The 22165-nt window shown below is 43.7% G+C and overlaps 2 protein-coding genes across 11 annotated transcripts in view; one reads left to right on the top strand and one right to left on the bottom strand.

Moving 5' to 3' along the window:
- The window catches only part of TTC13 (tetratricopeptide repeat domain 13), an 80290-nt gene extending 77414 nt beyond the window's left edge, over nt 1-2876 (bottom strand). For 5 of the 10 annotated variants that reach the window (XM_038533923.1, XM_038533924.1, XM_038533927.1 and 2 more), the window contains exons 1-2: nt 2581-2863; nt 1804-2007 (exon numbers count right to left, since the gene is read on the bottom strand). In XM_038533923.1, the coding sequence (XP_038389851.1) occupies nt 1804-2007; nt 2581-2848 (472 nt within the window). In that variant the 5' untranslated portion in view covers nt 2849-2863. Of the gene's footprint in view, nt 1-1803; nt 2008-2580 lie in introns of all 10 variants that reach the window. The other 5 variants (XM_038533929.1, XM_038533930.1, XM_038533931.1 and 2 more) reach the window with 2 other exon arrangements.
- Nucleotides 2877-2956: 80 nt separating this feature from the next.
- On the top strand, nt 2957-18490 carry ARV1 (ARV1 homolog, fatty acid homeostasis modulator). The gene is made up of 6 exons (XM_038533933.1): nt 2957-3346; nt 9773-9892; nt 11777-11930; nt 14773-14997; nt 15759-15905; nt 18301-18490. Exons 1-5 carry the CDS (start codon nt 3143-3145, stop codon nt 15899-15901), a joined length of 846 nt encoding a protein of 281 aa, XP_038389861.1. The 5' UTR covers nt 2957-3142; the 3' UTR covers nt 15902-15905; nt 18301-18490.
- Nucleotides 18491-22165: the final 3675 nt, after the last annotated feature.

The raw sequence follows: 22165 nt of genomic DNA, 5'->3' as shown, positions 1-22165 counted from the left end.
AAGGGGATTCTGGATTCAGAACATGAGCTACGATACGATTAGTTGTAAAGCCTGAATTTGTTCCTACATCCGTTCTTCTTAGGACAGTGAGGGAACCGGGGCAGGTTTCATAGCGCCCGGCTTCTACCTACTTGTCCAAGACGAGGAGAGAGAAATGAGAGACACTTTGGGAGTCGCTACCACGATAGAGATGGCTTCTGTCACATACCGCAGCCAGTAAAGCTAAGAGAAACAGCTGGAGTGTCAAGTAGCGTAAGCAGTTGCTTTTGAGAATGATTAACTGGGGCTGACAGCAGCAGCAGCCAAGCCACTTTCGCACCTGTCAGCAGCTACGGGACATTCCTGTTGGCCCAGGGGCGGCTGGCTCAAAGACTCAGGCCACACATTTGTAACAGCACACTTGTAATTCCAAACTAAGAAAATAAGTACTACGTGGGGGAGATAAATAAAAATTTGAAACATTTGAATAAATTATGCTTAAAACCTCATAATATAGTGTTCAACCTCTGAAGCAGAGAATACTAGATGATGGTTTCCACGTATGAGGGAATTGGTAGAACGGACAGAAGAATTTCTCCAAACACTTAGTTCATGAAAACCTTTATGATCTAGAGGAAAAGCAGGAGACAGGTCAGAGTTGGCTCAAATACGGAGTCAAACACTGGCAGAAGCCTGATGTCACACAGTGAAATGATCCACCTAGGTCAAGAATATCAATCAATTTCATACTAGAAATCAATCTGTAGGGACGCCTGGCTGGCTCAATGGTTGAGCGTCTGCCTTTGGCTCTGGCCGTGATTCCCGGGTCCTGGGATCAAGTCTTGCATCGGGGTCTCCCCCATGGGGAGCCTGCTTCTCCCTCTGCCTACGTCCCTGCCTCATTCTCTGTGTCTCTCATGAATAAATAATTTAAAAAAAAAAAAAAAAGAAGAAAGAAATTTACTGTATCTTCCATTGCCTAGAATCTGGGTCTCCCTGAGCCAGTGAGCATCACACGACTACAGGAGGAAAAGGCAAATGAAGATTTACATAATAACGTACCACAGGCTGGCAAATACTAGAAATGTGGTTTCCTACCTGTAAGTACTGGGGGTCTAAGACAAAGTTGGGGTGATTTCTCTGTGTCTGTTTCCCCATCTGAGGAAAAGGAGTTACCACTCAATGAAGTAGTGGCTGGTGTGCCGACAGATTTAAGAGAAGAGGCTAAGCAACCTAAAGTTCTTACGACATCATCTGGCATACAGCAAGCACTCCCTATGTGCTGGCTATTCTCACTTTCCTCACAGCATTCTTGTGAAGAAAATGAAACCCTGTAATTAGGTAACAGTGTCTTCCAATTTAGAGGAGGCAATTTTGCAAAGACAAGCAATCAACGTGTTCAGAGAGTCACAGAGGGCGTCAGGGGTAAAAGCCGATCCCTTCCCACCCTGCAACGCAGGCCATGTTTTTTACACCGTTACTAGCCAAGGCCTACCTCGAAATAAAGAAGTCACATACCCTCCAGCGGGTGAGACTTCCTTAAGGCAGTCAGATTGTGCTTAAAGGAAATCAGAGTGTGCTAATCTTTGACATTGCATCTGTCTTCCGAGTCACACAATAGTAGAGAACGCTGCTGTCAGGCCCTAGAAGGAACCAGCCAGCTTCTGGTGAGTTTGAGTTAGGCAGACCCAGCTAAGCAACGCCTTCAGGGAATTCGGGGGAAGAGGAAAAGGACGGGAAGGGGAAAGGAAGGGGAGGGATTTGAAGGGCGAGAGACCCACCGGAGAATCTCAAAACAAAACAAAAGAAACTGCGGACGCGTATTCTGCTCCTGAGGCGTCTGCCATGATTTCCTAGACTGACGGCAACAGCGCCCACCCCCGTGACTGGGCGCGCCGCGACCCTCGATCCGCGACCCTCGATCCTCGAGCCGAAGCACACGCAGCTCTGACGCGCGGGCCCGAGGCCTGCGGAGCCCCTCCTGCCCTCTGGGAGGCACAGGCCAGGTCACAGGTCCGTCTTCGATAACTGGAAGCAAGAGGTCAACGAGCAGATCAAATGGGCTCGCTCTTGTGTTCCCTCGTTTCCCTCAGGCAGCAGATCTTTAGAGGTCGCGTGTAATACAAGACAGCAACCCGGGAGGTCAGAACACCTGATTTCCGGGCGTCCGCTGTCCGGCACCGGCCCCACCGCGGGCGCGTCCTCCTTGGTCCGTCGGCCCCTCCCTCGCCGCCCCCGCACCCTCGGGGCCCGGGGCGGGCACCGGCCACTGGCCATCTCCTCTTCCACCCTTCCAGCAGTCGGCAGGCCTCCGGAGAGGCCGCTCTGGCCGCAGGGACACGCTGTCAGCCCTTTTCCCCATTCGCCACCCTCGCCACGGCGGTACGACAGGAGGGCGCGCAGCGGCGCGGGTGCGAGCGGCGGGAAGCGGCCCCAGCGTGACACCCGGCGGGGCCGGCTCCCGCGGGAACACACGCCGCGCGGCGGCTGGCGGCTGGCGGCTGGCGGCTGGCGGCGGCGAGGCCCGGGCCCGCCCGCAGTCCCCACGGCCCCGCCGCCCCGCACGCCCGCCCGCCGCCGCCGCCGCCGCCGCCCACTCACCGCCACACTCGACCGAGTACTGGTCTCCCCAGTCCCCGGACTGCGGGCTGCAGCCGCCGCCTGCCGGGGCCTCCTGCTGCTGCCGGTGCTGCAGCTCCTGCTTGAGCAGGGACAGCGGCGAGTAGTGCTCGGTGGCCAGGGCGCCCGGGCGCGGCCCGGCGGACAGGACCCCCAGCAGCAGCAGCACCAGGACGCGCCGGACGGCGTCCGCGGCGGCCACAGCGCCGCCCCAGCAGCAGTAGCAGCAGCAGCAGCCGGCAGGTGCCATCTTTCCTCAAGGCGCATGTGCGGCGGCCCTCGCCGCACGCTGCGGCCTCTCGGCCTGAACCCGCGGCGGGCAGGTGGGCCGTGGCAAGGGGGCGGGGAGGGGGAGTGGCGTTGCCTGCTGGTAGTTGTAGTCCCAGCTCGGCCCGCCGCGAGCTCCCTCTCTGGGACTGAGACTACGAATCCCAGCAAGCACCGCAGGGGACAGGCTTTCCGGTCTGATTTCTGACGTTCCCCGCCGCCCCCACGCACCCGCCCCGCCACTGAATCGGAAGTTCCCGGGTGCAGTTGCGTGGAAATGGGCACGGGTGGGCGGAGTGGGCTACGGCCGGGCAAGGGGAACCCAGAAGGGGTGGCCGCGGGCAAGGGGAATGCGGAAGGGGTTGCAGCAGCGCCTACTGCTGCCTCGGCGCCCTGCCAGTACAGGTGCATCGAATGCAACCAGGAGGCCAAGGAGTTGTACCGAGACTATAACCACGGAGTGCTGAAGATAACCATCTGCGTGAGTTGTCAGCTGTGGGGTGGCCTTGGGCGGAAAATGGCGCTGCGGGATCTGGGGGCCGTGGGAGGCGATGGGATCTATATAGCAGCTTTTTAGGACAGTAAAAATCAACGAGTTTCAGGGTCCTCCAATATAGTCCTCAGCTCGATGCTTGGCATACCTGTCCGGGATCAGTGGAGCTTTTACACGGCTACCTATAGTGAAAACTCACCATCCCACGGCGGTTTGCTGGTGAGACTTAACGCTGCGAACGGATCCTCGAAGATTATGTTGACATTGGAGTTCACGCCCAGGCTTTTTAGGTCTTAGACATTCTCCCTTTCATAGATAAACATTGTCATCCTTATGGTCCATAACCTGTATCAAATTTTCCTGAATTTCAGGTTTCATCCTTTGTGGTTATTGAATCCACAGTATGTGTTGTGTGCAGAGCACTAAGCTTGACGTTTGGTGATACGAAACCCAAAAATGAATGAAGATATTGCTTTCAGTACGTTCGTAGTCTATAGAGAATAATTTGATATTTAAAAGGTCCCAAAATTGGAGGTTCTTCTGGAGGTATTAGCAAAGAACCTGCCGTGTAATAGGCAGTCAGTCCGTTTTTGTCCCATTTCTGATCTCCTGACGATTTTCTAATAATGATCTTCGTGAGAAAAACATGGCCTGGGGATCCCTGGGTGGCTCAGCGGTTTGGCGCCTGCCTTTGGCCCAGGGTGTGGTCCTGGAGTCCCGGGATCGAGTCCCACGTCAGGCTCCCTGCATGGACCCTGCTTCTCCCTCTGCCTGTGTCTCTCCCTCTCTCTGTGTCTATCATGAATAAATAAATAAATCTTTAAAAAAAAATGGCCTGTAATATTATGAGAGTAGACAAAGCATGAATGTGTACCTATTTAATCTGTTGTCAACTGACATAATCACTGTTCCTCTCTCAAGTGGTTTCCCTCACTTGGCAAAATTTCAACTCTGATTAAATCCCACACACTGTCTGATCTGTCTCCTCACCCTGAGGAAAAAACATCTAAATTCATGACCACTAACCTCATGTAGCCCTTGATGCCATCTGGCCATCAGTTACATTTTACTAATCTATTCATGTTCCCAATCTGATGAACCATCCCGACAAACCTCTCAGGTTTCCCATACCCTGCTTTGCTAAAAAACAAGAGAGAGAAAGAGAGAGAACTTCCATAAGCTTTGCAAACACAGAAACCTAGTACTACCACCCGTTATCATACACTCTGTCTTCCTTCCCTCCTGTTAGAGTGGATGAGCTGTCCACAAATCTAAAATCAGTGTGCCCTTGTGCAACTAGATCCCACCCATCCTTTTCCATTTACTTAGGGACATCCCTGCAGCAATACTCTTCTGCTCTCCTCTGGATCATTATCACCAGTGTATGTACTAAGTCTTTCTTTAAGTTAAAAAAAAACACACACACACACTCTTCATCTCACTGGCTCCTTTAGCTCCTCCTCATTTCCCTTCCCTTTGACAGCAACGTCCTTTAAGAGATATTTGTACTCGTTTATTTCCTTTACTACTTTCTCTTGAATCAACTTCAGACACGCTTTCTCCCCACCCACCATTTCACTAGAAACTGTTCTTAAGATCGTGATCACTGACGTCTACTTTGCTAAATCCCATAGTCCATTCTCAGTGAACTGTCAGCAGCATTTGACCTTACTACTTCCCTCTGGAAACACTGTGTGCGTTTGCCAGGACACCAGACTCTTCTGGTTTTATCTTACTGGCTATTCTTCTCAATCTCATTTCTGGTCCTGCCTCACCTGCCTCAACCTCTTAGACATGGAGTACCCTAAGTCTCCCTAAGTTCTTGGGCCTCTGTCTGTCTACACACTCTCCTTTGAGGAGCTCATTCTGGTTCATGGCTTTAAATTCCATCTAAACGTTGACAGTTCCCAAACTTAAACCTCTAGCCTGAACCTTTTCCTTCAACTCCAGACACAAGTATCCAGCTACCTACCTGATCTCTCCAATTGGATTTTTATAGTTACATCTAACTTTCACAGTTAATGGTAACTTTAGTATTTTAGTTCCTGTCCAAAATACCTTGGAGTTATACTTGATTCCTCTTCCACATTCCTTGTTTGCTTGACAGATTTTGTCAGCCCTGTCTTCAGATTATGTTCAGAATCCACTGCTTTCTGCCACCTCTACAACCATGATTCATGCTGTCATCATGTCTCACTTGGATTATTATCCTAATTCTTTTTTTTTTTTTTAATTTTTATTTATGATAGTCACACACACACAGAGAGAGAGAGGCAGAGACATAGGCAGAGGGAGAAGCAGGCTCCATGCACTGGGAGCCCGACGTGGGATTCGATCCTAGGTCTCCAGGTTCGCGCCCTGGGCCAAAGGCAGGCGCTAAACCGCTGCGCCACCCAGGGATCCCTATTATCCTAATTCTTAAACTATGTCACCCCTGCACCTCTTCAGCCTCCTTACACAGTAGCCAAACTGTGGCTTTTAAAATGTAAGTTAGATCATGTCATTCGCTTTCTCAAACCTTCCAGTGATTTTCCATCTCACTCAGAGTTGCACTGGCTGTAAGGCCTGTGTAGTCTCCTGCTACTTTTCCCTTACTCTACTGCAATTCCATTGCCTCCTGATAGTTCTTAAACCAGTTTCCTTCCTTAGGACTTTTGCACTGTGTCTAACATGGCTAATTCCTCCCTCACTTCCTTCAATTATTTTTAACATCTCAGAGAGGCCTACTCTGACCACCCTATTAATGATTCCCCCTACTTAGTCTGGTGTACCACCGTATCACCTCTCCCTGCTGCATCTTTCCCAGAGCACCTGTCATCTTTGAATAGTCTTTACAGTTGGCTTATATGTTATTTATTACCTGTCTCCCCCCACTGGAATATAAGCCATACAAGGACAAAGAGTATGTATAATTTATTTGTTAATATAGCTGGCTCACCCAAGACATGCCTGACACATAGTAATAAGTACACAATAAATATTTGCTAGATGAATGAACCATTCTTAGGTTTTTAAATGGTCATATCCTTGGCCAACCTGGTACAAGGGAGAGAACAGTAAAAGATATGCCATCTAAAAATAACGACTTCTGGACTGGCCCAATTAAATGATCAATCTTAGAGATGACAGCCACATAACTGTGAATAAAGCTGTAACTGTCTCTGCAGTTAAATTAGTTATCTTTAATGATATAAATGAATCTTTATTTTTTTAAATCATTGGCATTTAACAAAATCCTTCTAATCATCAGATGCTGGCTTCTCTAGAATTCTGTTTGGAATATTGAAGGGTGCAACAGTACATTATTGTACACAGACATTCCCTGATGACATTGAGTGTGTAATATCCTCATTTTTATCATGATAACACATACTAATATGCATAGTGGCATTAGTCAGGTAAAATCATTTAGTTGATGCTAGACTCAGAAAATTAAATTGTAAATAAATTAAAAAAAGAAAATTAAATTGTAAAATAATTTTATGAAGGTTCTCCCAAGTGATGAGAGTAAAAAGTAAAAAGTTTATAGACGTCAGGCTATATGTTTTGAAAAAATAGCCAAAGTTTCTATAAGCTGGTAACTCATACATTGTCTCTTAGCTGGTGTATTTGGAGTCAGCAGTACACTCAGCCTGATCTCCTCCCTGTATTTCTCAGCCGAATCTCCCTTCTCTTTCTCTTTGCTCTTCCTGTTTTTCCATTGCCATTCCTTCCCACTTGCCCCTCTGTGTTTCTTTTTCTTTTCTTTTTTTTTTTTTTGCCCCTCTGTGTTTCCCTAATTTTTCTCCATCTAATGGAAGTATGTCCTTTGCTTTTAGCCACTCCTTCTCATCCAGCTTTAGTTTAGTATAATTATGTGTAAAGATATAGTACTTTTGATATTCTGTACTGCCTAGACTATTTTATATGCTCATATTTGATAAATTCACAATGATAACAAATCAAGACTCCCTTGAGATTTTCCTAAACTTCGAGTCTGTTCATATACTACAGTATTCAGCTTCTACCCTTAGATGCTGGATGCAAAGATGAATAAGACACTGTCCTGCCCTTTAGGATTTTAAAATGTAGGGGGTTCCACTTTCAAGATATGTGTTTGCTTATTGTAGAGCTAAAATGAAACAGGTTTGAGAATGAGTGGGGAAGAGGATAGCCCTAGAGATAATGGGGAGGAAGAAGCAGAAAGAACATCCACAGAATATTGGCCAGTTTATATTCTAAAAGAGATATGATTCACTAGAGAACTGAAGAACATAACAGCAGAAAGTAATCTATATCCACGGTGAGATAAAAGTGGTAGAAGTTAGGAGTTTCTGGGGTATACATGGTACCCGTGCTGTAGGGATTTCTTAGAGGACAACTTTCTCTTTCAGGATATTTGTCTAGTAAGTGGAACAATTTTGCCAAAATCAGAAAACATATCTAAATGTTGCCATCTGCCACTAAAATGTTTTGCTACATTTGTATATGGTTTCCCTCCTTACATTTAAGGTGAAAGAAGCACTCAAGGAAAAAGTGAATAATTGAAGAAGAACAAGGAAAAATTAGCCTGAAACTGGTAGGGAACCAGCAGACTCTAATGAATTCTCAATGTTTATAAAATACTCAGAATGCTAGGAAAGGGAAGATGGGCATTGCAGGTAACAGCACATGAGGCCAGAAGCCACTTCTATTTAGGTTCGTGTCACCCCGTGTTCATTCCATTATACAGGGTGATATAAGCGGCCGCTTACAGGTGCAGGCTTACTCACCTTCCTCTTCTAAATTATAAAGTCCTGAAGGATAGAGACTTATTTCTCAGAGTGAATCTAACACCTTGAAAGTGCCTGGTCCATAAAAACGGCTAAGCAAAGAGAGCTGTTCTAATGAATGTTGTAGCACTCCAAACATATTTGTCAGACAAGTGATTGCAGGGGAAAATCTGGCCTGCTGTGTCTCCCGGTGCTGGTTTCTGCCTACTTCCTTCTAAAAATTGCCTGAATCCTGGCATAGACTTGCAGTGTCATGAGATGGGTTTTAGGGAACTTTTAAAGGACAGAGAAAAGACCCTTGACCAGCCAGCAGCTTCATTTTACAATGAAGCAGCATCTCTAGTGTTGCAGTGTTGTTTGTAGAGAGGAAGTGTTTTTCCACACAGGTAGCCCAGGGAGGTGTCCAGAAAACAGCTCTTTATCATGTGTTTCTGATTCTGTGGCTTCTGTTTCTGTTTACACCCTGTTTACTCTTCACTCAGCTGAGAAACTGCAAAATTATTAACCTCTTATGCCTCAGCTTCATTAGGTGGATTTAAATTTGAGATAATAGCACATCTCCCTTCATTGGTTCACTTGATGACACAAAAACATACCCATTTCTTGTAGATGACATGAATGGAGAAACACTTTAAGTTGGAAGTGATTTTTTTCATTACATTTGGAGTGCAGGGTTAATGTTTTTCAGCACACTTCATTTTTTTCCTAGCATTTTGATGTAGTTTTAGACCATCCCAGTATGTTTGCATATCTATCACTTCTATTTTCATTTTATCTTCTCAAAGTTTCAAAATGTTTATGTTTGAATTGTAGCCATTAGAAGAGTAGCCTTGATGCAACTTTTGTAACCAAAACTGTTTCAAATGTCTCATTTCTGATGAGCTTGTTCCTGCACACCTGTGTTTATATGTTCCGATGGTGTTGGGATTTGATAGCATTGTAATCACATGTGTCCAAAAAAAAAAAAAAGACAATTTCATAGGAGTCACTGAAAACCCAAAAGTCTTACTTCGCTAGCCTAGAACCAAGCTGACCAACCCACGTCCTTATGTACAGCTCAGGATCCTCCAGTGTCTTCACTGTCACAGAGAAAGACATTTTCTTTCCATAGTCTGGATGTTATTGAAGGAAAAAAACAAGCTTCTCTAGGTATCTGCCACCCCCAGATTGTTGACATTGTGCTACACTCTTTACCTGCTTTTAGCTCTCAGAAACTCTGGGCATAGGGTTACTTTTCTCAAGCCCTTTCTTCAGATCACATTTCGAGAACCACAAAATTGGCCATCCAGCCAACAGGGAACAATTTCTCAATGAAAGTACTTTATTCATTTTTTATTTATTTATTTTATAACAATTCCTACAAATTGAAAGTAGGATTTTCTGGGATACTTTCCTACCTAAAATCAGTCTTTAAATCAAATATCGTTTTAGCTTCTTACATATGAGATTAAGAGATTACTATCTCTAGCCTAGAAGATGATAGTCATTTCTGAAACCAGGGCTTCTTATAGGTAAACGTTTTGTATCTGAGAAGTTAACTTAAGTAAATGCTGATATGTCCTTATTGCTATACAAGTTCAAAATAGACTCTCTAGTTTGAAATCCTTTAAGATTTCAGAATGTATGAATTTGCTTGTTCTAATATAATCTCACATTATTTCAGAAATCCTGCCAGAAACCTGTAGACAAGTATATCGAGTATGATCCTGTTATCATCTTGATTAATGCTATTTTATGCAAAGCCCAGGCCTACAGGCATATTCTTTTCAATACTAAAATAAACGTAAGTTGTGATAATTTTTTTTATTTTCTAATTTCACTTTTTGATGCTTTTACATTTTTAAAGAATAATAATTTTGAGCAGAATTAAAGAACGTTATTTTAAAAGAAATTCTAATGAGGATGGGTCTTTTATCCCAACAAGTCTGGAAGTTTCTAGAAATAACAGACATTGATAAACAGGTACACAATATTTAGTGAGTATTCATGAATATGGTAACTAGAAGGAAACTGACAAATCATAATCTGGATTGCCTTTTAGTAGGCTACCTTTTGAAAAAGACACCAATTATTTCTAACAATAAACTTAAATATATCAAAGTAGGGAGAGAATTATACTGAGGAAGTAAGCAAACTTTAAAAGAGAAATATTTTTAAACAGTTTATTGCATTTCATATTCTACTAAGGAAATTCCTTCCCTCCACCCTTAAGTCATATAACCAGGGCAGTTTTTAAATTGCTAGAGCATTGATTCCCAAACTTTGGTATACATTAGAATCACCTGGAAGAGAGGGAGGGAGTGGCAGTTAATCCTTCCAAGCTGAGGCCTCACCCAAAATCAGTTAAATCAGAATCTTTGGGGATGGTTTCAGGATTAGTATTTCTTAAAACTCCCTGGGTAATTCCAGAGTGGAGCCGGGAGAACCAGTGTGCCAACTAGAAGAACCTCTCAGAAGTCCACACTGATACCTATTCCTGGGCTATATTGCATTTGCACACACTTTCTTTTCCCCACTTTCTATTGATATAGAAAGTTCAACCCATGGAGTAATTTAAAAAAATTTTTTTAAAAAAGGTTTTATTTATTTGAGAAAGAAAGTACATGCATGTGTGCTCTGGGGGCGAGGGGTTGGAATGGGGGGAAGAAGGAGATAATCTCCAGCATGCTGGAGCCGAGCACATTGAGCACAGAGCCTGATGCAGGGCTCAAATCCCAGGACCCTAAAATCATGACCTGAGCCAAAATCAAGAGTCTGACGCCTAACTGACTAAGCTACCCAGATGCCCCATTAGAGTAATGTGTTTTAAAAAGCCAATTCTTCTCAAAAAAAAAAAAAAAAAAGCCAATTCTTAGGATTCCTGGGTGGCTCAGTCAGTTAAGCATCTGACTCTTGATCTCAGCTCATGTCTTAATCTCCAGGTTGCAAGTTTGAGCCCCACATTGGGCTCCACACTGGGCATGGAGCCTACTTAAAAATAACGAAATAAAAATGTAAATAAATAAATACATAAATAAAAAGCCAATTCTTGTTGCCTGGTACTTTCTATTTTTGCCAAAATTTCAGACTCTTTAGAACTTGCAATGGATTTTCTACCTTTTAATTGCTCTTTGATATATTAATTTATATTCATTGGGCATAGGGCCCTTTTTTAAAAATTTGTGTTCAGACTAATAGTTTCCTGTGAGGTATGATAGAATCTTCAGGTTAATTCTATTCTTATTGCTGCTTCCACCTATCATGAGTCACATAAATTCTGTGCTTGGTTCTGTGTATAGGACAGATGCTGAAAATATAGAGACGAGTGAACTACTATTTAAAGCAGTGATTCTTAACTAGGGGTATACATCAGAATCCTCCTTCCCCACAAAACTGTTTCAAAATTGCATGTCTAGGATTACTTCCAAAGATTCTTAATCAGGATTGGGGCCTAGACATTTGCCGTGTGAAAAATCTCCCCCATGTGATTCTGATGGACATTGCTGATGAAGAACCACTGGTATACAGACAACACAATTATACACTTAATTGGGCAGCTCTGAATTTAAAAAGCTATGAGATGGGAGGTTCTTCAAAACCACAAATACTTAGCTATATCTGTGCCTATTTGGTATTACATATAATTGTTTCTTTACCCAATGCATGGCATTGTCTTTTTGACCACCAGATGCATGGAAAACTCTGCATATTTTGTTTGCTTTGTGAAGCATACCTGAGATGGTGGCAGCTTCAAGATTCAAACCAGAACACTGATCCTAATGACTTCATCAGATATGCCAAGGAATGGGATTTCTATAGAATGTTTGCAATTGCTTCTCTAGGTAGGAAAAAGCTATGCTTTCTATTCTTAGTTAACTAGTAACCACTATTCTGATTAGAGGTAAGGTGGGTAGTCTTAATCATTGGCAAGAAGAGGGGGTTAATACCAGACTTGAGACTAAATGTTCAGTTCTATCACTAACCTACTAGGTGAATATGTCTAAATTATCTGCTTTCTTACTTTTTTATTTGTTACCACACATGTGTTATGGAAATGACTATATTTAGCAGAGTAGAGAGTTAGTGTTTTGAGGTATATATAATATTGTTGATAAAATTCCTCAATTTAATTTCTTGATTGTATAATTTAAAGATTCCCTAGGTCCTATTTTTAAAACAGATTGATAATTGTTAGACATTATGCAATGTATTGTGCTAATTGTGTTGAACTGATGCAATCTGTTTAAGAGGGAACACTTCTTATTTATCTGACTTCATACAGGGAAAGTGGCTACTGCCCCTAAATTCCTTGCTTTTCTTTCTTTTTTTTTTAATATTTTTATTTATTTATCCATGAGAGACACAGAGAGAGAGGCAGGCAGAGACAGAGGGAGAAGCAGGCTTCATGCAGGGAGCCCAATATGGGACTCGATCCCAGGACTGAGGGATCACGCCCTGAGCTGAAGGCAGACACTCAACCATTGAGCCACCCAGGTGTTCCAGGAATTGCTTTTCTTCACAATTCCAGTTTGTGACTTAGGTCAGAATTGTACAGATTTATGTGACTATTTCCTTACTTACTGGCTTCCGTGCTTCTCTGCCTCTAAAACTCCTTTTTTTTAAGATTTTATTTATTTATTTATTTGTTCATGAGAGACACACACAGAGGGGGAGAGAGAGAGAGGCACAGAGACAAGCAGGCTCCATGCTGGGAGCCTGATGTGGGACTCCATCCTGGGTCTCCAGGATCAGGCCCTGGGCTGAAGGCGGCGCCAAACCGCTGAGCCACCTGGGCTGCCCTAAAACTCCTTGATGATAAGGAAATATTACTATAGTAATATCAAGTCTCCAGTCCACTGCAGTGTCATGTTTCTGAACTGTGTCTTCTTTTATCCCATTTTCTTCTCTTTCTGCTCTTACTCCCTTCATCCTCTCATGCAGTTCTAAGGTTTTAAAATTTATATCCTGGAGCTCCTGGCTGGCTCAGTCGGGAGAGTAAGTGACTCTTGATCTCAGGGTTGTGACTTCAACCCCCCATGTTGAGTGTAGAGGTTTCATAAAAATAACATCTTTTTTAAAATTAGTAAATAAAATAAAATTTATATACTAAGAATTTCCAGATTCACATAATAATATTAAAAACATCCTTGAGGGTATCCCTGGGTGGCTCAGTGGTTTAGCACCTGCCTTTGGCCCAGGGCATGATCCTGGAGTCCCCAGATCATGGGGAAGCAAGTGATTTCCCCAAAGTCCCGCAACAGTTTAGTGTTATCTCTAGTGTTAGTCTCTATTCCAGAGACCGGTGGCTCTCTGGAATCCCCACCTAGAGTTTTCTCCATGCAGCACCCTGTAGGCAGGTAGCAGGTCCCGCTGAGCCATCTGATCAGTGAAAGCCTCAGGAGTAGAGGCTCCGTGATATCTGTCCTGGGAAAGATTGTGCAGAGCCCGAGGGCTGGTGCAGATGCATACATCTCTTGAGTTCTGAATTAGGAAGATGTGGAGGTTATCTAGTCCGCCCTCTATCCCATGAGAGAAATCCTCTCAGTTCTGCAACATGATCTAGCTTTGAGTATCTCCAGTGACAGGAGGCAGCTCACTATTGCTAGATTGTTAAGGTTGTTGCTTTTTTTTTTTTTTTTTTTGTCCAAATCCAGACTATAAAATCTGCCTATTTAATCAGATCCTTGCAGTTGACAAGTCCTTGAGTTATTTTGCAGGGAGATGGGATATCTTCCCTGAGGGATATATCAAATGTCATGTAGGTCAGCCATCCAAAATTATTGATTCTAATCAACTATGTTTGGAACCTTTTAGTTTGGCTCTATTTGGTTATACAACATTTTAGGAAAAATACAGTTGTCTCTCCTATAATTTGATATATAAGTTCCAGAAAAAAACCTAGTTCTATAGAAACCTGAATAACACAGCTTATGGGGAAAAACAGAATTTGGGACAGACCACTCAAAACATACGCAGTCGGGTAATCAGAGGACTAACCATCTTAATACACATAATATCACAGCTGAAAGAAATGTTAAATTCCTAGTTAATAGGAACAGAACAGACTGTGCTCTTTTCTGTGAAGCCAGTAGAACTGTGGCTTCTTCTGGTCTGGACTCAGATTGTGAATACTTTCTGGAAGGTTAAGGAATTGCACTCAGAAGGTTTGTTAAAATGAATAAGGAAGTTTCCAGTTTTGTTAACAAGATTCAAAATATGTAGATAATAGGCATTCAGTAAATAGTGGATGAATGAACAAAGAAAAACACCTTCATATGTAATCTTTAGGGTGGGTCCCATCTTTCAGACTTAAAAACCTCCTCTTTACTCCTGTTTTAGTCTTTCTGTGGAGATCTCAAACACTGAAGATGTTTAAATAGAACCTTACTTCCTAGAAAGAACTTCAGAGAACTGATGACTACAGTGGTCCATGAAATACTTCATGAGTGAACTGCTGAAATATGTTTCTGCAATCACACCAGCAGGATTTGACACAACAGGCAGGGACTTATTTATTTAAAAAGAAGGAGGGGTAATGGTGGGGGGAAGAAAATTTGATCTTGATGAAACAGTTCTCATGAAGACAGCTAATAAGTTGTATTTCAGAATTGTGGTTTATATGTTTTTAGAGAGAGACGGTTTAGATAGCAACATTCATATTTCTGTTTTCCATTTCCTCCTTAGAACAAACTGCCTTTTTTATTGGCATTTTTACTTTCCTGTGGATAGAACGACCAATGACAGCGAAAAAAAAACCCAACTTCACTTTGCTGCTGAAAGCATTATTATTATCCAGCTATGGAAAGCTCTTGCTCATTCCAGCTGTCATTTGGGAGCATGACTACACGCCCCTGTGCCTCCGACTCATTAAAGTATTTGTCCTTACATCAAATTTTCAGGCAATTAGAGGTATGTTTATCTTTTATTCTTGTCTTTTCAGCTTTCACCCCACATACAAGCCTGAAGTCCTATTTCTCCAACACAGTTTTATAAACCCTGTTAAAACACTGGAATTCTTCATAGAATAATAACAATGCCTGACATTTCTCTAGTGCCTTATACATAACACAGAGTCCATATTTGCTCAAAGTAATGACATATTATTTTTTAGTCTTTGGGATGCTTTCATGTGCATTATCTCCATCTTGCAAGGTTGGTAGGGGAGTCATTATTACCTCCACTTTGTGAATGACTTGTCCAAATGTACCCAGCCTACAAGTTGTCAAGCCAGGAAGCACAGAACCTGCTCTACAACAAAGGGATGAGCAGCCCTTCATTTTTCCCATCCATTGTGAGAAGGGTTATTTTAAATGAGCCTCTTAACCTGGTACCTTTTATCCAAATACTTCTCATCTTATAAGCTGTAAAACTGAGAAATCTCTGGTTTTTTTCCTGCTAACCTCTTTACAACCTTAGAATTTATTTTTTATTTTCTCCATGGAAATCTGTGTCTTGATTTCAGGAGAAGCCTAGTGTTTTTGTTATAAGAACACACTTTGTTTCTTTCTAGAGATGAAACCGTGGGAGAAGATATCAGCACAGGCTAATACGAACAAATAGAGACTCTCTAAAAACAACTTTATAAGACAGTTCCATTCATGATGCCACAGAATTTACATGCTGATATCAATTAAACACTCAAGAACTTATTAGCTACCTTTCTTTTCCAGTGACCCTGAATATCAGCCGGAAGCTCTCCTTTCTGGCCATCTTGGGTGGCTTACTGATGGAAAGCACCATGGTCTACCTCTTCCAGAGAATGGAATGGGATATGGGAAGTGATTGTGCCATCTATAAATCTCAAGACTTTTGAAAAGGTAAAAGCCTCTTAATGTTCACACATTCAGATAGGCATCCTTCTCGGAGACAAAGGTCATTGTAAAATAAGATGCCCTTACATGCCACACTCCCCACCCGATTGCCTTTGGGTCACCTGCGTCCCATGCAAGGACTGTAGTGCACATCTCAGGGTCCTTCCTTTTCATTCTTTGTCACCTCAAGGACATCCACTCTGTGTTGTGTTGCTTCTAGGGGCCCTGTTCTCTACCTCCCCAATACCTGCACTCCACACCACTCGTACTGAGACCTCAGACTCTGAACTCTGCCCCCTTGGCATCTGGACCCTCCACCCCCCAGTCATGGCATTTTGCTGCCTCCCTCCACCATCTCTGCTCTAGGCTGCCTTTTCACCTCCAGTCCCCTGACCTCCTCAACCTCCATTTGCCTCTCGTTTAACCATACCGACACATGTAGGCAGCTGTGGATTCATCACCATTAGTCCCTTAAAACCATCAGCTTCTTGCCCTTTTACCAGACATGCCTTATTAGAGCCATTTGGGTGAATCTCAGCATCTGTTTTCCCCGAGTCCAGAGCTGCAGAGCCTCAACTAGACCTCGGCGTTGCTCCTCTGCCTCCGTGGTCACCTCCAGTGAACCTCCCATCGCACTGTTCTGGAACTTTCCATGCTCCTTCCTCCCATGTCTGCCTTCACTTTGCTGAGAGTTGAGCCCCTTATAAATTCCTTGAGCTCCCTTCCTCTTTCAATCCAGAAATCCTTTGGTCTTTCCTTCTTCCCTCCCTCCTGTCCTGGACTTGTGCTCATCTTCCTCCCTGTAAGTGTCCTCCTCCCTCTGGTCACAGTCAGACTCCTGGGCCACAGCCTATGTTGGCTGTAGGCTTCTGGAGCAGACTCAAGAGGTGTGCAGGTGGGGAGGAAAGCACAGAAGCAGCAGAGAAACAGCCCAGCTCTGAACCTCCTGTGGCCTCCTGTAGGTCCTGTGGCCTCAGGCTCCCCTAATGCTGGGTCATTGCTCTTCGTTTTCAGGTCTTCAGACACTGCACCTTCATTATTCACTCTATTATGTGGCTCCTTCCCCTTTGCAAACATACACGTACAGCTATCTGTTCTAGAACTGTTGGTCCCAGCCTGTTTCACCACCTTCCTTCTTCATAAAACATTCTTTCTCCTGTAGTCTCCTGAAACTGTGTTCCTAAAACTCCAAGGGAAGCTGGTTGCCAGCTCTCCATTAGAGTCCTCCTCCCTTAGCTTAGCTCTGGAAGCTAACTCAGAACCCCTTGTCCTAAAACAGGCTGCCTGGTCTGTCAGATCATTTAGTTTGACTCGTCCTCAGCCCTCCTCTTCTCTCTTGCTGTTCACGCACTCAGCGTGATGGCAGTGCCACAGCATGGACCTTCTTTCTCCCAGGACGTAGGCCTCCTAGACCAGCATCTCCAGCTCAGCCCAGGCATTGCGCCCTTCCACTGCCTTCCAGGCGGTGCTGCATGACCGTGCCGTTACCTCTGAAGTCCAGCTCCACTTCACCCCCCTCTACCCACCCAAACATAATCCTTTCCTGATGCTTTTCTCTAGAAACATTCCTTATCACTCAGACCTCAGGCAGCTCTTGTCTCCTGCCTAAAGGTTTATAACAGCCTCCGCACAGCTTTCCGCCCAGAGACTGATGCCACCTAAATCTTCATAAAGCATCACTTCTGAAGTCCCTCCAAATTTTTCATCTGCCTTACTGCTGACACAGGAGTTTCTAGTCTCTAGTCTCTTCCTGAGGAACGTCTTTTAGTTTTCTCTTTGCTTACTTGTGGGCCTCAGTATCCCAGTTCTAATTCCCTCTCTACCATCACGTTGCTATCCACATCCTCTACTAAGGTCTTCTCTTCATTTCCAAATATGTCTTATGCTCTCCCCAGGGCCTAGAGTGGCCTGTTCTCCACCTCATCACACACAGCCAGTCCTCTTTGTTTCTCCATGAAAGGAAAACTTTCCAAAACCTCGAGTCTGTGCACTCACTCCCACTGGCCTCCCAGAGCCCAGTTCAACACCACAGCGGACATGTCCAGGCTCTCCTTAGACTGTGTCAGCACCACTTTGCCCCGACTTCCACGGGTGCTTCTAGTTGTCGAGTTATCAGTCGTAATTTCTGTCCAGGAGAACAAAATCATCTGTCACAACCATTTGAAAACCATTCTGCTCCTTTATGTTACCTCGTGTTTTATATCGTCCATGTCTTATATTCACATCCTATGTGTTTATCCCTGACTCCCCCAGCCTGGTAAACAGATTGGTTCTGGAAGAGACTGGAAGTATATGTGAGGAAATACGTATTTCCCATAGCACAGGGCCTGCCCAAATACGGATTTGTTGAATGATTTTCAGCAGAATGTGCCACTCTAAATACTTCTTTTATTATCCACAGTTGGATTCTTTATTATTTGTGGCATGACCAACTGCGTCCGAAGAAGAGAAGACATAAAGTACAAAGCAAGCTCCTCATTTGTGTTGAGCAAAATGAGGCAAAGATTTGGATACACTTCCTGAAAAAGAAAGCGATGGTTATGGCATTGGAAACCCCCATCACTATGACACACCCCCCCCCCACCCCCCCATATAAGAGACCACTAAACCACATATATATGCACACAGACACAGGGACACTGCCTTAGGGAGTGAGGTGCGCCCCCCCCCCCCGCCCGCAAGTGTAGACTCCAGCAAGTAGACCCCTTCAGGTAAGCATTTGAACTGAGGGAAGAGCATGAATGCAAGACTCGCACATAATAAGACCTTTGTTTCATTATTTTGACATGCTTATATCTTTTTTTTTTTTAATTTATTTTTTATTGGTGTTCAATTTACTAACATACAGAATAACACCCAGTGCCCGTCACCCATTCACTCCCACCCCCCGCCCTCCTCCCCTTCTACCACCCCTAGTTCGTTTCCCAGAGTTAGCAGTCTTTACGTTCTGTCTCCCTTTCTGATATTTCCTACACATTTCTTCTTCCTTCCCTTATATTCCCTTTCACTATTATTTATATTCCCCAAATGAATGAGAACATATAATGTTTGTCCTTCTCCGACTGACTTACTTCACTCAGCTGCTTATATCTTTTTAATTTAAATGTTAAGTTATTGGCTCTTAATATATTTAAAACAGTATTTTATGTTCTTACAACAGAAACATTTTTCTCTTAATAAAGTCAGAATAAACTAAGCTTTTGTAAATTTTTTATAAATTTCAATATTTTCCCCTGTGACTGAGTTACTCTTTAGAAATGGCTGATCCAAAAATAAATAACTAAAACCAGTGAATTGTCTACTTTATAAGGGTAAACTCCATCTCGATAAAGCCAATACTGGATAAATTGATACGTAGCACCTTCCCTTTTCTCTCTCCCCATTTCATTCACTTATTCATGCAGCAGAAATTACTGAGCCCGTAGTATGTGTGTCAGCATGGACGCAGTGGTGAATGGCCTTCTTAAAGTTTATGGAGCAGTGGAGCACTTGGGTGGCTCAGTTGGTGGGGTGTCCAACTCTTGATTTCAACTCAGGTCATGATCTCAGGAGATCCAGCCCCACTTTGGACTCCATCCATGCTGGGTGTGGAGCCCACTTGAGATTCTCTCTCTCCCTTTGCCCCTCTTTCCCACACTTGCTTGCTCTCTCCTCTCTTTCCCTCTCTCCTCTGTCTCCTTCTCCCCCACCTAAAATAAATAAATAAATAAATCTTTAAAAAAAAGTTTACAGAGCAACAATAGATTTGCAAACATGAGAGGGTAATGGCAGTGTAGGGTGATAAGTGCTGTTAAGGAGTAACATTGGAATCAAGGGAGATGCAGAGTAGGAACACTTGTTCCGGTCTTAGAAGTCCAGAAGGTCCTCAGAAAGGAAGAGGAAAGGAAAGGATCTTTCCAGTGTCCCTGGAGGGAGAAAACCACACACCCATGCCAAGTCCTAGAGGGCAGAGGGTGTAACACGTGTGCAGGGAACTGAGTATCCTGTATACCTGGATGGAGTTTGGGTACTGGGAGTTTTAAAAATGATAATCAGGAAGCCATGTAAGGTCGGATAAGGAAGGGTCTCAGGAATTGTTAACATCTCAAGGATCGTGAAGCCAACACAATGTCAGGATCCAAAATAAAAAACAAAACCAATTGGAATGACATAGCAGAATACCCACAGGATGGAGCCAGTAAATGGAAAGAGGGAGCAAAACATGGTTTAAAGGCATACAACCAAAAAGAATGAGTTAAAAAATAAGTGTTAGAAAAAATGACCATATGATCACAGCTTCTCTAATCTTTGACCAGCAACTCAGATAAGTGAAGATAAATAGCACCGGTTTTGTAATTTATTTTTATTTGTTTATTTCTTAAGTAGTCTCCACATTCAGCGTGGAGCCCAGTGCAGGGCTTGAATTCACAACCCTGAGTTCATGACCTGAGCTGACATCAAGAGTCAAATGCTCAACCGAGCCACCTAGGTGCCCCATACTAATTTAACCCATATACAATACATCCCATTCTTTTCTTGAGCACCTGAAAAAGTATCTGCTAACTTTTTTTAAAACCAGTGTCAATGGGGATCCTTGGGTGGCTCAGTGGTTTAGCGCCTGCCTTCAGCCCGCGGTGTAATCATGGTGTCCTGGGATCGAGTCCCACATCAGGCTCCCTGTGTGGAGCCTGCTTCTCCCTCTGCCTTCTCCCTCTGCTTCTCCCTCTGCCTCTCTCTCTCTCTGTCTTTCATGAACAAATAAAATCTTTAAAAATAAAAATAAATAAAAAATTATATATATATATATATAAAACCAGTGTCAGAGGGAGGCCTGGGTGGCTCAATGGTTGAGTGTCTCCCTTTGGCTGATGTCATGATCCCAGGGATCCTGGGATTAGGTCCTGTATCAGGTGCCCTACAGGGAGCCTGCTTCTCCCTCTGCCTCTCTTTCTGTGTCTCTCATGAATAAATAAATAAAATCTTTAAATAAATAAACAAGTGTCAGAAACCCCTTTCCTTAGTGTCCGTGAACATGAGTTAGCTAAGGGCTGGGCAAGGTATGGTAAAGGACTACAGAGGAGACCTATCTGATCCAACTCTGCTCTTAAGTGTCCCTTCAGTGTGTAGTTTATTACATCCCTCCTTGAGTTGAGCCAAGACTCCAGGAACAGAGCAGAGAGGCTGCACATGGGTGCACAGTAGGTGCATTTGAAGGAGTGATTAGTTCTCCCCCGCCCTATACTCCACTCCTACAGGGTTCATCCTTCCCTGAGCATTTTTCAAATTTTTTTATGAAAAATTTCAAAGGGGGATTCCTGGGTGGCTCAGCGGTTTAGCACCTGCCTTCCACCCAGAGCATGATCCTGGAGACCTAGGATCAAGTCCCACATCAGGCTCCCTGCATGGAGCCTGCTTCTCCCTCTGCCTGTGTCTCAGCCTCTCTCTCTCTCTCTCTCTCTCTCTCTCTCTCTCTCTCTCTCTCTCCCTCTCTGCCTCTCATGAATAAATAAATAAAATCTTTAAAAAAAAATTTCAAAGGTACAAAAAGTTGCAAGGATTCTACAGGGAAAACCCATATACCCACCACCTACATTTTACAGCTGTTAGATTTTCCCCTGACTTCTTTTAAAAGTTTGTTTAAATAATGGTTTCTGAGACAGCAGAACTAGTCAGTTATACTGGGAAGTTACAAGGTATCGGTGGTGCTTGGTGTTTTAGAAAGATGTCTATGATTTCCAAGCCATCTCTCCTCCCCTGTGAAATCAAGATATGCTCTAACACCATAGGGTATTTATATGAAAATCCTCTGGAAGCTATGAAAATTAAATCACTTTCAGGGGCGCCTACATGGCTCAGTTGAGTGTCAGGTCACCTCAGGTCATAATCTCATGATTAGTGGGATGGAGCCATGCATTGGCACCGTGCTCAGCGGGGAGTCTGCTTGAGATTCTCTCTCTGCCCCTCCCCAACTTGCTATCTCTGAAATAAAATCTTTCAGACAAATAACTTTCAGATATCCCCACTTTCATTGAAAAGCATATGCAACTCAAGCGATTGCAGACAACCTGCCTCATAAGGTCTGATCCATTATGATCACACAGTGGCTATTCTGACAGAGTCCACTGCTGCCGGGGAGTTTTCAACGCCACCCAGAAACAGAGAAGAAAAAGTGCCCAGGGTACGAGAGCACATCATAAACTAATAAGGCACGCAGAAAATAGGTAAGTGGTCTTTTGTCAAAAGATTACCATCAGAGTGTTTGAAGCACTTTGAACCAAGTTGGGACA

Source organism: Canis lupus, chromosome 4 (assembly GCF_011100685.1).
Source record: "Canis lupus familiaris isolate Mischka breed German Shepherd chromosome 4, alternate assembly UU_Cfam_GSD_1.0, whole genome shotgun sequence".
NCBI lineage: Eukaryota > Metazoa > Chordata > Mammalia > Carnivora > Canidae > Canis > Canis lupus.
The sequence above is the reverse complement of the archived record's forward strand: the minus strand, read 5'-3'. Positions and strand labels throughout refer to the sequence as shown.